Source organism: Neophocaena asiaeorientalis, unplaced genomic scaffold, assembly GCF_003031525.2.
Source record: "Neophocaena asiaeorientalis asiaeorientalis breed wild unplaced genomic scaffold, Neophocaena_asiaeorientalis_V1.1 scaffold155, whole genome shotgun sequence".
NCBI lineage: Eukaryota > Metazoa > Chordata > Mammalia > Artiodactyla > Phocoenidae > Neophocaena > Neophocaena asiaeorientalis.
In genome coordinates, this window is record NW_020173040.1 from 3,087,924 (window position 1) to 3,105,154 (window position 17,231).

General features: G+C 40.1%; 1 protein-coding gene across 7 annotated transcripts in view; it reads left to right on the forward strand.

Annotated features, from left to right (window-relative positions):
• Nucleotides 1-17,231, forward strand: part of TJP1 (tight junction protein 1) — a 114,297-nt gene that overhangs the window by 50,417 nt on the left and 46,649 nt on the right. For all 7 annotated transcript variants that reach the window (XM_024742750.1, XM_024742752.1, XM_024742754.1 and 4 more), the window contains exons 5-8: nucleotides 9,134-9,410; nucleotides 13,827-13,930; nucleotides 14,512-14,680; nucleotides 14,983-15,130. In XM_024742750.1, coding sequence (XP_024598518.1) covers nucleotides 9,134-9,410; nucleotides 13,827-13,930; nucleotides 14,512-14,680; nucleotides 14,983-15,130 — 698 coding nt within the window. The remainder of the gene's footprint in view (nucleotides 1-9,133; nucleotides 9,411-13,826; nucleotides 13,931-14,511; nucleotides 14,681-14,982; nucleotides 15,131-17,231) is intronic.

Consider the following 17,231-nt stretch of genomic DNA (forward strand, 5'->3'; position numbering starts at 1 on the left):
AAAAAAAAAAAAATATATATATATATATATATATATATATATATATACATGTATATCTATCAATGCATAGAGGAGCACGTTAACCACTTTGCTGCCCCTGTTTCTGCCTTATCTAGACTCTGAAAGGCCTAATTAAGGTACTGCTTGAGGCATTAGCTCAGGTGTGTAGAGTAGGAGGAAGAGGCTGGCGGCTACATGGTTTGTCCTGCTTTGTCCACTGAGAACCTTTCTACTTTGCAGCAGACAGTCAGAGCCACAGTGGACCCAACAGAAAGGAGAGGGCTGGAGTGAGGAGGCCTGCATGGTGTTTTGACCTCTGGGAGCTATGGTGAGAGCCAGAAGGGGTATTTCCTGAGACTGTATACCCACAGTTGGAGGCCCTCTCACCTTGTGTAGGCTGCTGTGCCGTATGGCTCATCTCCGCACCAGTGTCCTTGCTGGTTAAGTGAGTTTTCTCATGTGGCAGTAGACCCAGAGTTTAGTCACTGCATTCCAGATGACAGGCATCTTCTACTGTGCATGTGTTTCCACAGCTTTTTGTTGTAACTGTATTTTTACATTTGGAACTCTACTGTTGTTTTAAATTGCAGTTCATGTACAGACTGGCTAGTTGATGGTACAATTTTTAAACAGTTTTTATAACATGAGATTGTAGCATTTACAGAAGCAAATTGCTAATTTTTATATTTGTTGGTTTTTATAAATTGAATAAGTGTTCTTCAGATGAGTCACTGCATATTCCAAGGTGAGCACCTTAGGTAAATTGGATTTTTCTCCCTGTGTCTGAGGTTGTGAGCTTCACCCATAGCTCCAGCTTCATTCTTTGGAATATTGAACTGTTGTGTTTTTCCATGCAAAATGTTTAGTACACATGCCCCACATCAATAATACAACCAAGAAAGTTGTACTCCTACACTTCAGACTTTTCTAACCAGAGAAATGATTTTGTAAGAAACAGTCCAAAACCTGTTATGTATTTGAAGTAGCACATGTGAGAAGGATGAGTTTTCCTCTCACTGTGCTTTGCTACATCATTTGGAAAGGTGGAACTCAGGAAGGTTGGGCAAGTAGTTTGCTCTTCAGGGAGAAGCTGTAGGAGGGTTGGGTGGAAGCATGTTCAGTCAGCAGAGGGTAGCTGTTCATTCCTGCGTCTGAAGAGAGTGGGTTACGTCATCAACATACGCTAAGTTTTCATCATTGAGAATAAAACCATAGTGTCATTGTAGGATGTCTTCCTTAACTCATCTCCTGCCATAACCAGAACCTCAGGTCACTATATATGTTTTTTTCCCCCCAGTTCTGAGTAGCTAGCTCCTTCCCTCCCCGGCCCTGGGCTCTTATATTTTGATGGTTCTTAGTTTATATCTTTCCATAAACTAAGACCCCTTGGGCATTAGGCTCAATAAATTTCTTTTCCGTTGAATTAAAATGTTAGAACTCCTTTGATAATATAACTACCATAAATATGCTTAATTTTGTTTAACAGTAGGTGAAGAGAAGATAGTAAAAGATTGTTTATAACATAGTGAACATGTGTAGTTTTTACTAAAATTCTGAACATACTAAAAAAGCATTATGAAGCGAATGGGCGAAAACACCTTCCTAGAGATAAACTCTGAACACTTTAGTGTTTACCCACATGGCTGCATAGCATTTCAGCGCGTGTGCACACTTCCTCAACGCATTCACTGATGGGCATTTCAATGTCCAGTTTCCACAAGTATTTTTTTAAAGATTAAGATTATTTTAAAATAATCTTATTAAAATTATTTTTAATAAGATTATTTTTAAAATAATCTTTATTATTTTAAAAATAATAAAGATCATCGTATTTCTATCTACTTGTTCAGTTACTTTTTAAGAATAACTTCTTAGGAGTAGCTTTTTAGAGTCAAATGGCATGAATGACTTTTGATACATGGCTTGCCAATTTGCCCATTAGAAAACCAATAAGCTACTGAGAGAGTACAATTTCATCAACACTTACATCTCTGCCAAACTGATGGACTAAACATAGTATTTCAAATTACAAGTGGGTTTGATCTTCACCTGGTATGTATACTTCCCGTTACGTTTCTTTGCCTGTTCCTGTCCTTGTGTTGATGACTGTCACACTAGTGTTGTGTGTATTAAGATGATTAGCCTTTTGTGGTATACACTGCATATATTGTTTTTCCATTTTCTTTGTGAGTGTGTGTAAGTTGTTTACAGTGTTTTTTTGGTTTGCTTTTATATCATTTTATTTCATCATCATGGGAATGTTTTCATTTTTATCCTGTCATACCTGTCAGACTTTCACTTGATTGGCTCTGCCTTTGGTGTCATGCTTACAAAAGTCTTTACCTTACCAGAGTTATAAAAACATATATCTTATTCTAGTACTTACATAACTTAATTGTTTTGTTTTATATTTGAATGTGTAATTCAGCTGATCTGTTTTGAAGTAGGCATTTTTTCCCAAAATTTTTGTTTCACAATTTTCAGTGTTAAAATCAAGTATGATTACCAAGCCTGAGTGGGTTTATAGTACTTAACTCATAATATAAATGGGGAATCATAGCAGGATTGGATATTTTTCAATGAGTTAAACACTTACTACATGCAAATACTTCATTACAGGTACAGTTAAAATGACCTGGCCAGGACCTTCTCCTCAGGGAACTTGAATTTCAGTAGGCTCGATGGGTACACACAGTCACAGCCATCATGCACATCATCTGAGATGGAGGGTGCTTCAGGTGCAGATTTCAGACAGGTGGTGCTCACTCTCTTAGGGGAGTGACGGGGAAAGCTTTGAGGACTCAACTGGTTATTTTGTTTATACCTTACTAGGCAGCGATTGAAGATCGAAGTGCTAACACAAAGAATTGCTTCTAATACAACATGTTGGAGATGGAAATAGAGGTGAGAGTAAGACTCAGGGAGGCAGTGAGGGGTGCTTTACAGTAAATGTTGCCCGAGAAGGGCCTCAGCCATGAGGCACCAAGAGTAGCAAGGCAGGCAGCCTTTTCTTCATTCATAACAGGGCCTTGGCTGCCTCTCCTTTCCACATGCTGGCCTCTTGGTGCTTGTTGACCTTTAGCTTCAATGTGTCCTGAGAGAGGCCTTCTCTGATCACTCTTGGTGGTAAGAAGCTGCGGTATTAAGTGTGGAGCAGCCCTTTGAAGAAAGTGAGTCACAAAAGGAAGAGAAAAGATGATAGCTTGGAAATGAGTAGCGAGATGGGAATCGAAGATGAGTTTGCAGATTAGTAGGCAGAGGACAGACTGGAGGTAAATAGGAAGAGATTATAGTTGTTGGTACCTGGCTTGGGGGGTGGTGGTAATTGATGAGGAAAGGTCTTGGAGGTGGGGAGGGATGAGAATAAGCCCCTCTGAAAGGGTGTTGTTCATGCAGGAAGAGGATCGAATTGTCTGAGACCAGGAAGGAAGACCAAATAAATGAGACACTGAAAGCATGTGGGAGTGGGGATGTGAAGTGGCACTGATCTCTATAAATCAGGCCTAGTGACTGGCATCTCGGAGAACGGTTTCGGGATACCTGTGTTAGCACATTCCATGGAATTTGAGGCAACAAGAGATAGATGAAAGGATTGCTGAATAAATGAAAGAATTCTTTCAAGTAAAATGAATTTATAGAGGAGAACCTAACCAGCCGGTGTGGGGATGCAGCCATCTGAAGGGGAAGATAATACAGGACAGGGTTTGACCTGGCACAGGACCGACGGGTCAAGAGAAAGTAACTTCCCCCCAGCTTTACTGACATACAGTTGACATACGGCACTGTGTAAGTTTAAGGTGTGCAGCATGATGATTTGACTTCATGAAATTATGACATCCATCATCTCATATAGATACAAAGTTAAAGAAATAGAAAAAAACATTTTTTCCTTGTGATGAGAACTCTTAGGATTTACTCTCTTAGCAACTTTAATTATATTTACCATGTTGTACATTATGTCCTTAGTACTTATTTATCTTATGAAGGGAAGTCTGCACTTTAAAAAAAAAAAATAATTATTTTATTTTTGACTGCATTGGGTCTTTGTTGCTGTGCGTGGTCTTTCTCTGGTTGCGGGGGCTACTCTTCATTATGGTGCGCGGGCTTCTCATTGCGGTGGCATCACTTGTTGCGGAGCACAGGCTCTAGGCACGCTGGCTTCATTAGTTGTGGCTCGCGGGCTCTAGAGCGCAGGCTCAGTAGTTGTGGCACACAGGCTTAGGTGCTCTGCGTCATGTGGGATCTTCTGGGACTAGGGATCGAACCTGTGTCCCCTGCCTTGACAGGCAGATTCTCAACCACTGTGCCACCAGGGAAGCCCCAATTTGCACTTTTTGATTGCCCTCATCCAATCCCCCCAGCCCCCGTCACCTCTGTAGCTACAAATCTGACCTCTTTTTCTATAAATTTGTTTGTTTTTGAAGTATAATTGACCTACAACACTGTTAGTTCCTGTTACACATGGTGATTCTGTATTTCTCTACATTTCAAAATGGTCATCAGGATAAATCTAGTTACGATATGTCACCATACAAAGATACTAGGTAGTTACTGTGTTTCCTACACCGTACATTTCATACCCATGACTCATTTATTTTGCAACTGGAAGTTTGTTTGATCTGTCTCACCTGTTCCTTTCCCTCTGGCAGCCGCCTGTTCTCTGTATCTGTAACTCCATTTCTGTTTTGTTACGTTCGTTCATTTGTTGTTTAGATTCCACATATAAGTGAAATCATACAGTAGTTGTCTTTCTCTGTCTGACTTATTTCATTTAGTGTAATACCCTCCAGGTCCATCTGTGTTGTTGCAGATGGCAAGATGTTACTCTTTTTCATGGCTGAGTAGTATTCATGTGTGTGTGTGTGTATCGAATCTTCTTTATCCGTTCATCTGTTGATGGGCACTTGCTTTGCTTCCATATCTTGGATATCATAAATAATGCTGCAATGAACAGAGACATGCAAATGTCTTTTCCTTTTCCTTTCTTCCCTCCCCTCCCCTCCTTTTTTTTTTTTTTTTGACCTCGTGGCATGTAGGATCTTAGTTCCCTGACCAGGGATCGCACCCATGCCCCTGGCAGTGGAAGTGCAGAGTCCTAACCACTGGACCACCAGGGGATTCCCATAAATGTCTTTTCTAATTAGTGTTTTTATTTTCTCTGGGTGAATAGGAGTGGAATTTGCTGGATCATATGGTAGTTCTATTTTTAATTTTTTGAGGAGTTTCCATACTGTTTTGCGTAGTGGCTGGACTAATTTACATTCCTACCAACAGAGCATGAGTGTTCCCTTTTCTCCACATCCTTGTCAGTGCTTGTTATTTGTTTTCTTTTTCATAATTGCCATTCTGACAGGTGGGAGGTGATATCTCACTGTGGTTTTGATTTGCATTTCACTGATGATTAGTGATATTGAGCATCTTGTCATGTGCCCATTGGCCATCTGTATGTCTTCTTTGGAAAAATGTCTATTCAGATCCTCTGCCCAGTTTTTAATTGAGTTGTTTGTTTATTTTTTGATGTTGAGTTGTGTAAGTTCTTTGTATATTTTGGATATTAATCCCTTGTGGGTCATATTGTTTGCAAATATCTTCTCCCATTGCGTCTGCGGCCTTTTTGTTTTGTTGATAGTTAACTTCACTGTGTAAAAGCTTTTTTAGTTGAATGTAGTCCTGTTTATTTGTGCTTTTGTTTCCCTTGCCTGAGGAGGCATATCCAAAAAATATTTTTAAGACTGATGTCAAATAGTGTACTGCCTATGTTTTCTTCTAGGAGTTTTATGGTTTCAGGACTTATATTTAAATCTTGTATCCATTTTGAATTTATTTTTGTGCGTGATATGAGAGAGTAGTCCAGTATGATTCTTCTGTATGTAATTGTCCTGTTTTCCCAGCACAATTTATTGAAGAGGCTGTTTTTTCCCCATTGTACATTCTTGCCTCCTTTGTCATAGATGAATTGCCCATGTAAGTGTGGATTCATCTTCTAGGCCTTCTGTTCCATTCCACTGATTTATGTGTCTGGTTTTGTGCTAGTACCATGCTGTTTTGATGACTGTAACCATATAGTATAGTTTGAAATCTGGGTGCATGATGCCTCCAGCTTTGTTCTTCATTCTCAAGATTGTTTTTGTTTGTTCGTTTTTTGCTATTTGGGGTCTTTTTTGTTTCCATATAAATTTTAGAATTACTTATTCTAGTTCTGTGAAAAATGCCATTGGCATTTTGATAGGGATTGCATTGGATATTTAGACTGCTTTGGATAGTATGGTCATTTTAGCAATATTAATTTTTCCAGTCCATGAACTTGGTATATCTTTACATCTGTTCCCGTTGTCTTCCGTTTCTTGCACTGGTGTCGTTATATTTCCGAGTATAGGTGTTTTACCTCCTTAGTTAGATTTATTCCCAGGGATTTTAATTAATTAATTTATTTATTTATTTATTTTTTGCGGTACGTGGGCCTCTCACTGTTGTGGCCTCTCCCGTTGCGGAGCACAGGCTCCAGACGCGCAGGCTCAGCGGCCATGGTTCATGGGCCCAGCCGCTCCGCGGCATGTGGGATCTTCCCAGACTGGAGCACGAACCTGTGTGCCCTGCATCGGCAGGCGGGCTCTCAATCACTGTGCCACCAGGGAAGCCCCCAGGGATTTTTTTTTTTGATGCAATTTGTAAATGGGATTGTTTTCTTAATTTCTCTTTCTGATAGTTCGTTGTTAGTGTATAGAAATACAACAGATTTCTTTGTATTAATTTTGTATCCTGCAACTTTGCCGAATTTATTGATGAGCTCTTAGCAGTTTATTCATGATGCCTTTAGGATTTTCTATAGAATATCATGTCATCCTCAAACAGTAACAGTTGTACTTCTTCCTTTCCAATTTGGATTCCTTTTCTTTTTCTTGTCTGATTGCTGGGGCTAGGACTTCCAACACTAAGTTCAGTAAAAGAGCGACAGTGGGCATCCTTGTCTTGTTCCTGATCTTAGAGAAAATGCTCTCAGCTTTATACCATTGAGCCCACCATGTTAGCTGTGGGCTTATATATGACCTTTTTTATGTTGAGGTATGTTCCCTCTATATGCACTTTGTTGAGTTTTTTGAATCATATGTAGATGTTGAATTTTATTAAAAGATTTTTCAACATTTATTGAGACGATCATAAAATTTTTCTTCCTCAGTTTGTCAATGTGGTATATATCACATCGATTTGTGGATATTGAACCATCCTTACATCCATGGGATAAATCCCACTTGATCATGGTGTACAGATCCTTTAAATGTATTGTTGAATTCAGTTTGCTAATATTTTGTTGAGTAATTTTGCATCTATGTTTATCATTGATATTGGCCTGTAGTTTTCTTTTCTGTGTGATATCTTTGTGTGGTTTTGCTCTCAGGGTGATGCTGGCCTCATAGAATGAGTTCAGAAGCACTCCTTCCTCTGCAATGTTTTGGAAGAGTTTCAGAAGGATACACGTTAACTCTTCTGTAAATGTTTGGTAGAATTCACTTGTGAAGCCATATGGTCTTGGACTTCTGTTTGTTGGGAGTTTTTAAATTATTGATTCAGTTTCATTACTGATAATTGGTCTGTTCATATTTTCTATTTCTTCCTGGTTCAGTCTTGGGAGGTTGTACATTTCCAGGAATTTGTCCATTTCTTCCAGGTTGTCCATTTTATTTGCGTATAATTGTTCACAGTAATCTCTTGTGATCTTTTGTATTTCAGTGTTGTCAGTTGTAACTTCTGCTTTTTCATTTCTGATATTATTGATTGGGGCCCTCTCTCTCTAGTGCTGGCCCACTGGTGGGTAGAACTGGGTGGCTGGTTGTGTGGCCAGGGGTCCTAGTGTAGGCTTGCTGGTGAGCAGGCTGGTTTCAGACATCACTGGCTGCAGGGTTCGGGGTGTTCCAAAGCTTTGTAAGCCTACTGGTGAGTGGGGCTGGATCCCAGAGTGGCTGGCTGATGGGTCCAAGGTGTTTCAGAGCTAGTATCGGCCTACTGGTGGACAGGGTCAGGGTCCTATGTGTCCCAGGGCTAGTGCCCACCGTAGGCAGGCTGGTCATGGAGTCTCTGGCTGCAGGGCCCTGGGGGTCCAGGGGCTGGTGCCAGCCTCCTGGGGTGGCCTGGGTCCTGACTCAGCAGGAGTGGTATCCCGGGGCTAGAGAAAATCATTTAAATATCGAAGCATGACAACTCATCAAACTTGGGAGGAAGGCAGTTGAAACCAGGAGGGAATTGATGGACTAGGAGAATAGGAGGGCATGGAGGAGTCAGACATAAGATGGACATGGAGAAGTTTCAGTAGATCAGGGTGTCAGAAGTAGAAGACAAGGAGTGTTACTCAAGAAGATCTTGCAGATCTCTGATGAGATCAAATGTATACTGGTGTGAGAAGACAGAGTGCAGTCCAGGGATTAAGAGGCCACTCAGTCAGAAGGCAATGCAAATAGATCTTGATCTTACAGAAAGTAAAGGAAATAAGTGGACAGGGAAAATTGAACCAGTATCAGAGTCAATTGAGTATAGAAAGCCAGAAGAAGGAATTTATGCATAGACCATAAATTACAAGTTTTGGAGAGAGAGAAACAAAGTTTCTATTGGTGGAGTATCATGGAGTTATTAGCTCCAACACAACACTAAGTTCAGTGTTAGTGTGGAAGTACAAAAAATTTCTCTCTTAGAGTTCCAGTAGGACAGTTGTGGGCCTTGATACTCATGGATTCTGAAAGTTTTAAGGAATCAAGTTGGGCCTGCAAGTTTGCTCTGGTTTGGTAACAACTACAGTGTATTTGATTGTCTTAGAGTACAGTGCTCCCTCCTTTATTCAAACCACCAGTAATTATTAGTTTTCCTGTAAGCTTGTAATTATTACACATAGAAGATCTTCTGAATTAATTAAGAACTTTATTAGGCCCTCTATTCCAAATTTGCTTCTTAACCAGATCTGTTTACCAGGAGAGCAGAAAAGATAACCAATATAGAGAAGTATTCCTTATTAATTTGTTATATTTGTGTATTATAGCTCTTATTCATAATGAGTATGAGACCAGAAGAACGTGATCTTCCTCTCTTAAGAACTGAAAGTACATATATGAAAATCAGCTCATATTGTAATCCTTCTTATTTGTAGACCATTCGAAGGAAAAAGAAAGTTCAGATACCAGTAAGTCGTCCTGATCCTGAACCAGTATCTGAGAATGAAGAAGATAGTTATGATGAGGAAGTACACGACCCGAGAAGTGGCCGTGGGGGCATGGTTAACAGGAGGAGTGAGAAGAGCTGGGCCAGGGATAGAAGTGCAAGTCGAGAGAGGAGTCTGTCTCCGCGATCTGATAGGCGATCTGTGGCTTCCAGTCAACCTGCCAGACCCACCAAAGTCACACTGGTGAAATCTCGGAAAAACGAAGGTATTTTCTACCAACTTGTTTATCATTTTCACATGAAAATTTTAAGACTAATTTTAATGAGAAGTAAGTTTGCCATCACTTTATATCTTTGCTTTGTTGTCTTCTGTTATCTTCGTTTTTGTGTCCTGTTGCTTTAAATCAAATCCTGTGATGTCAGGCTTCAGGGGTCATCTGTTTCCTCTTCTTGAATCATTTTGTTGTAGCAGATAGTACTTCACATAAATTGTCCAGTAGTTGGATTTTGGATTACTTCTTGTGAGTAGAATAGGCTAATACAAGAAATGTCACGCCATCATCAAGTTGCAATTCAGTGTTTTACTTAGCTGTCAGGATCAGTAGTACCTACATCTGGGTAGAAATCATTGGATTTGGAGGGAGGGCAGGCTGCCTTTTCTAAATGGAGAGTCGGAGGGAGAGGACCCCCCACAGGATATTTCTCTAAAAGCAAAGGACTTGTTTGTCAAAAAAATTTGAAACTGAAGCCTAGCTGCCTCCCCTCAGGTAATCACATTTGATACAAATGAGTCTGATTGTGGCTTCTTGCTGCCGTGGGCGTGTCTCTCCCATGCAGGAAAGCGTTGATGACTGCTCATTTTGATAAAAAGGTGTAAGGGTATTTGAAGGCTGGCTCTGATCCGCTTTACTGAAACCTGACATGTCTCCTGGTTATTGCTCCCCTCTGCCCTCATCCATACCAACTTCTCAGTCAGACTGTCTGTGTTCAGAGCTGTTTCTCCTTGTTCACCACCCACTCTTCAGCCCTCTCTCTCTGGTATCTGCTCCTAGAACTGGTCATACTAAATCCGGTAGAAATTTCTAGTCTTTATCTTACTTGCCTTTTCAGTACCATTTCACATAGTTAACCACTCCCTATTTTTTTTGAATTTTATTTATTTTTTATACAGCAGGTTCTTATTAGTTATCTATTTTATACATATTAGTGTATATATGTCAATCCCAGTCTCCCCATTCATCCCATCCCACCCCCACCCCCCCACTTTCTCCCCTTGGTGTCCATATGTTTGTTCTCTACATCTGCGTCTCCAGTTCTGCCCTGCAAACCGGTTCATCTATACTATTTTTCTAGGTTTCACATATATATGTTAATATACCATATTTGTTTTTCTCTTTCTGACTTACTTCACTCTGTATGACAGTCTCTAGGTCCATCCACGTCTCTACAAATGACTCAGTTTCATTTCTGTTTATGGCTAAGTAATATTCCATTGTATATATGTACCACATCTTTATCCATTCATCTGTTGATGGGCATTTAGGTTGCTTCCATGACCTGGCTATTGTAAATAGTGCTGCAGTGAACATTGGGGTGCGTGTGTCTTTTTGAATTATGGTTTTCTCTGGGTATATGCCCAGTAGTGGGATTGCTGGGTCATACTGTAATTCTATTTTAGTTTTTTAAGGAACGTCCATACTGTTCCCCATAGTGGCTGTATCAATTTACATTCCCACCAACAGTTCAAGAGGGTTCCCTTTTCTCCACACCCTCTCCAGCATTTGTTGCTTGTAGATTTTCTGATGATGTCCATTCTAACTGGTGTGAGGTGATACCTCATTGTAGTTTTGATTTGCATTTCTCTAATAATTAACCACTCCCTGTTTTTTGAAATAATGTTTTCTCTTGGCTCCTGTAATGCTGTGGGTTTCAAGGGTTCCTCCCTCTTTCTTTTCTGTATCCTTGGCGATCTCTTTGTCCTCATCCTACCTTTCAGTGTTCTGTGGACTTCTGTTCTAGAATCTCTTTTCTACTTCATACAACATCTTTAGGAAATCTCATGTCTCTCAGTGTCGTGGGCTGCTCATGATGGCACAGCTCCTTCCCTAGGTCCAGTGTGTGCACCCTGGTGCCCCAGCTGACTCATAGGTATGTACACTTAGGTGTTCGTCTGCATCCCTCAGATATAGCACATCTCCCTCATGGAATGTTTCTTACGAAATATCCCATTGCATATATTCCTGTCTACCCGGTCTCTCAAGCCAGCCGGGGGCAACATGGTATAGTTTTCCATGACATCTTTTTTCCCCTGCTTTCCTATGCCCGGTTAACACCTTCTAACTTCCTAAACACCACACTTTACTGTCCTACTCCTCCTTTCTCCACCACCACCACCCTCATCCAAGCTACCAGCATCTTTTTTTTTTTCTTCCATCTTTATTGAGGTGTAATTGACATTGTATATTAATATGTAAAGTTGTTATGTATTTAAGGTGTACAGTGTGATGGTTTGAGGTATGTATACACTAGGAAACGATCACCACAATCAAGTTAATCAACACATCGTTACTTTTTCCTTTTTTGTGTTGTGGGGCACGGCGGGTGAGGAGCACCACACCACTGTCTATTAAGTGACTCACCCAGCCTCATGATCCAGTCTCTGGATCTCCCTGGTCCATTCTGTGGACTGCTCCACATGGTTACAGGGTCCTTTGGGCTGCTTCTCTGTCTGACTCTTGCCCTACACTTATGACTTCATCAAACCTGCCTTGTCTTTCCTTCATACCTTCTGGTGCACTTGTTTTTTTTTTTTTTTTTTTTTTGGGATCTTCCCGGACCAGGGCACGAACCCATGTCCCCTGCATCGGCAGGCGGACTCTCAACCACTGCGCCACCAGGGAAGCCCTGGTGCACTTGTTTTTAACCATTCTGTCTCTACCAGTGCGCACACGCATGCACACACCCACACCCACGTGCGCGCGCGCACACACACCACCACCACCACCACCACCACCACCACCCAACCTCATTTCTCAGGTTTATATATATATATTTTTTAAACCCACATTTGTTTATTTATTTATTTTTGCTGTGTTGGGTCTTCGTTTCTGTGTGAGGGCTTTCTCTAGTTGTGGCAAGCAGGGGCCACTCTTCATCGCGGTGCGCGGGCCTCTCACTCTCACAGCCTCTCTTGTTGTGGAGCATAGGCTCCAGACGCGCAGGCTCAGTAGTTGTGGCTCACGTACCTAGTTGCTCCGCGGCATGTGGGATCTTCCCAGACCAGGTCTCAAACCCGTGTCCCCTGCATTGGCAGGTGGATTCTCAACCACTGCGCCACCAGGGAAGTCCATTTCTCAGGTTTAGTGTTAGTATTCCTTAGGTAGAGTTTCAGCTGTAGCATTTGCTTCTCAGGGAGGCCTTCTCTGACCCCCACTAGGCACAGAATCATGTATTGCTCCATCCGAACTCTTCATCACACAGGTAATTGTGGTAACGTCTTTTTCCCTACTGACTAGGGAAGCCGCTAGAGTGCAGGGACTGTCTCAATTGCTGGTTTTTGTCTCTAGTGCCTACCACCTAGTTAATATTTACTAAGGAAATACTTAGAATAAATGAATACATTAATATACAAGGAATATTTTAGAGTCATCTCTGTATTTTGGTCATTTATAATTTTTAAGTCTTAAATAAGGACAGTCTTTTAATCAATACTTTCTTTCTGTGAGATACAATCACCATTTCTAAAGCACACATAGTTGACTGCCTAGATCCCCTAGAAGGTCATTTTCTTTTTTTTAACCCTGATTCTATTCCTGCTTGTGAACACTCTTTGTATATTTGCCTTAAGTTGAACTGTAACTGATGTAACTCTTAAAAGCTTGAGTAGCAGGTCTGCTAACTTATCCCATCTTAAAAACAATTTTGTTTCCCTTCTGGTTTTTGTTTTGTTTTTCTTTCCCAGTAAGACTCAGTCCTACTCTTTCCCCTAACACAACCGGGGCAGTCCTGTCCCTATTGACATTATACTGTTAGTTGTAGTCATTGTACAGCTTTGCAGGCCCCCTGGACAGTTTTCTGGACTCTCCTGGTAACTTCTTTAACTCTGACCACGCCCTCACCCACAGGTGCAATTAATGTTGCCACGCTTCTGGGCACTTTGGGCACTTTGTCAGTTGTTGGAAGGACTGGCATCTTTAACTCCTCCCCACATCTGCTTGGCTCGTTTTAAGCCCTTGTTTGAGTAGTGCACACTGATGCTCTGTGTATGTCTCTCAGAGAGGTGTTCAAGTCATCAACAAAATCGTAAAGGATTCCAGAGTTTTCCTTTTCAGAATTTTATTCTTTAAACCTTCTGAGAAGCTAGTGCATCAGCATGACACCATCAGAGAGAAATGGTAATCTCTTCGGATTTTTCTCTCTTTCAGTACAGTGAGAGCACGATGTGTCAATCTTTTGTTTGAACCACGCACTTTCCCTTTGCTTTCACACTGACAGTGAAAACTTTCTGATGATTAGAGGAAATGTCTTCTTTGCAGGGAGGCCAAGAATAATTTCTTATTGCTGATTGTACTTAAAAACTCTATGCGGTGATTATTAGTTTCATACTTTTAAACTCTATTTAAGAGTCTTGGGATTTTACTCTTGGGATTTTACACTAAAGACATTTAAATATATTATTTCAGAATATGGTCTTCGATTGGCCAGCCATATATTTGTAAAGGAAATTTCACAAGATAGTTTGGCAGCAAGAGATGGCAATATTCAAGAAGGCGATGTTGTATTGAAGGTATAGTCATATTCTTACATTTTGATGAACTGCAGTAGAAAACAAGTTCTAGTGTGACCACATAGCTCCTGTTCATGCTTGAAGCGATTTTGCCAAAAAGAATTAAAAATCAGTATTTGGGGGACTAGATAGTTTGCCACTGGCTATTATTACATGTCAACACTGACGCTTTTCTTTGGGCATAGAGTCATCCTAGAGAATTAATAGCGCCAAATGTATATTTTTCACTAATAGGAGTTACTTTTGTAGATAGCTTTGTTTGTTGTTCCACATTAAGTGGTTTTGATAACTCCTCCGGATATTATTGATGTGTTTCGTTAGTTTGCCCATGAGTAATAGAAAGTGATGGGGAGGAGGTAGAAGATGCTAATTTGGGCTTTTCTGGCAGAGCAGCAGTATAGTACAGATTTTATTATTTCAGTAAGGAGGAGTACTTTGATAGTTTAGGAAAAGTGTAAAGGGAATATTTTGTTCTCAGAGCAAGACCAGGAGTAGTCTAGATATTCCTGTTCATGTCAGACTAAGTTAACGTTTGTATTTTTGTCATTTACCTTCAACCTATAGTTTCTTTTCTGTTGCAGATAAATGGTACCGTGACGGAAAATATGTCATTGACAGATGCAAAGACATTGATAGAGAGGTCTAAAGGCAAGTTAAAGATGGTAGTTCAGAGAGATGAGCGGGCTACCCTGCTGAATGTCCCTGATCTTTCTGACAGTATCCACTCTGCTAATGCCTCTGAGAGAGATGGTGAGTGTGGCTCTGTTTGCAGAGACTCTTTAAGTGACCTGTTTCGTAAAGTGGGAAGATTTGACATTTTAGAATGAAATGATAATTTTCTATAAGCCAGACACCTTCAAAATATAAGAATTCAAAAAAATTTTTTTCTGTTGACAGCTCACCAATATCGAATAGTAGCTGATTAAGTTAATGCTTAAATCAACCATTTTATATGAAATTATATTTAGTAACTTATTTCCATTATTATTGGAGTACCTTATATTTTACTGTAGTCATTTCATGGGAAAATAAACAGCACTCTTGTTTAACAGACATTTCAGAAATTCAGTCACTGGCATCAGATCATTCTGGTCGATCACACGACCGGCCTCCCCGTCACAGCCGATCACGATCTCCTGACCAGCGGTCAGAGCCTTCTGACCATTCTAGACAGTCTCCACAGCAGCCCAGCAATGGCAGGTAATCATGCTCTGTTGTTTAAAATAAAACAGGTGTGTGTGCTTGGTACATGTTTCTGGTTTTGCTTAGAAATAAAATTAGAAGATAGGTTGTCTTTGGATTACTTAAATTAGGTTCGTGTTTCTTTATCAATTTAGGTATTTCTTATCTAGAATAACAGAGGTCAGACTGTTTCATAAAAGGCCAAAGAGTAAGTATTTTAGGCATGTGAGCCAAGTCTTGTCACTACTCAGCTCTTTGTGGCACAAAACTAACTGTAGACAGTATGTAAATAAATGGGCATGGCTGTTTTCCAATAAAACTTTATTTTAAAAAAGTTGGCTCTCAGCTGCAATTTGCTGACCCACTGCATTAGAAGATGCTAGCAAGCTTTAGGACAAGTTAACTGTATACAGTAGAAGTCCTTCAGTGGAGAGATTAACCTGGACTTTGTTTTCTGCTTCAAAGTACACTGTCTGGTATTTATGCCAAAGGGTCTGCTATGCTAGTAGTATATGACTTACCTGAGTTTATAGTCTCTGGGGTCACATATACATTTGAGAATATGAGGAAAATTATGACTCTTCTTTTCAGAAAAATGCACATGTACACATACGTGTAGCACTTTACATAAGAATTCTGGACATTCCCCGGGGCTCTGTAGGCCACCTAGGGGTGGACCTAGGGTTTAACAGCAATCCATATGGAGATCTTCTGTAGACACTTGAAATTTCAGGTCCAGAGCTGACCAGTTTAAGATTCAAGGTGGTGATTTGGGACTTACTGCATGAGGGTGTTAGCTGAAGCCATAGAAGTCACTAAAAGTGCCAAGAGAAACAATATAGATAGAACGCCCAGAAGTGGACCACAGGGAGTGTTCCCTGAGGAAGCTGAGGAGGCAAGGGAGAAGTCCCTCCCTGGGAGAGAGCTGTCCTCAAGATTGTCAGAAATCATACAGATACACAGTTGTTATGCACCCCTGAGTTTAGATATTTGTGAGGCTGATTCTCTCTGAATTTCAGATTTTAGACATATAAATTGTATTAACCCTGATCTTTATAATTAATGTTATAATTTTTTTAAGGAATATTATAGTATGTCACATGCAAAATGGACTTATAGTCGATTATTAGTTTTAACTGCTGCAGGTTAACGTATTAATTCTAAAAATCTCCCTGACACAGCACAGACCTTATCTGGAAAAGGACAGCTGCTGCAACACATACACAGTGACAGAGCTAACATCCCTGATGAGTCACGGGGAGTGGCTGTAATTGTAACGCAGTTCTCTCACCTAGAAGCTAGGCTGGCATCAAGCAATTTGGACACGATTTTCCTTTAAAAAGAAAGAAAGAAATGCTCATCAAAATTTTGGCCATTTGTATTTATTGTAATCAAATTCTAAACCTTAGAAAGTTCTTCCTGATACTTACTTTTTTCCATTTAGATTTCCTAAACACTTGACATCTGTAACTTTAAAAGTTGAAGAGGATTTAAAAAGTTTTTAAACTATCTTCATATTATATTGGGTTGTTTTACTTCTCTTGGGAACCTCAAGTATTCTTTATGGGTAACACCAGTTATATGAGATCTTTTAAAAATACAGAATCCTGGGCCTGCTTCTCAGTTCATCTGAGGTGGAGGCAGGGAATACTTTTTTAAAGTTCCTGATAGCATTCTCTTCTATACATTACCAGATTTGGGAACTTCTGGTTAGAACATGTAGCATATACTAAGGAAAAGATAGTACTTTGAGTACAAAAGTCTTCAGATTCTTTTCCAGATGTTTGTGCTGAGAATATAATTCCTGAAAATCAAGTGGCCTGTCAAAAGGCAGGATGTAAAGTAGTACCAGTTGCTTAAAGGTTTCATTTTCATTTCCCCCCTAAAGTTAATATTAAAATCCAGATAACTGTGGGAGTTTTAATATAGAGGGTGCCTTGCATTTTGAGAAACAATTTAGATATAGTAAGAGAGTAAAATCCTAGTATTAAAAGACGCATGGGACATTTTCTTTTTGTTATTTAATTTTGTACAGATGTCTTTGTTTTACAAATGTTCTTTAAATGCTCTTGTTTAAAAAGTGAAACAAAAAAGACTCGTGAGAAAAGTTTCAGTTTAG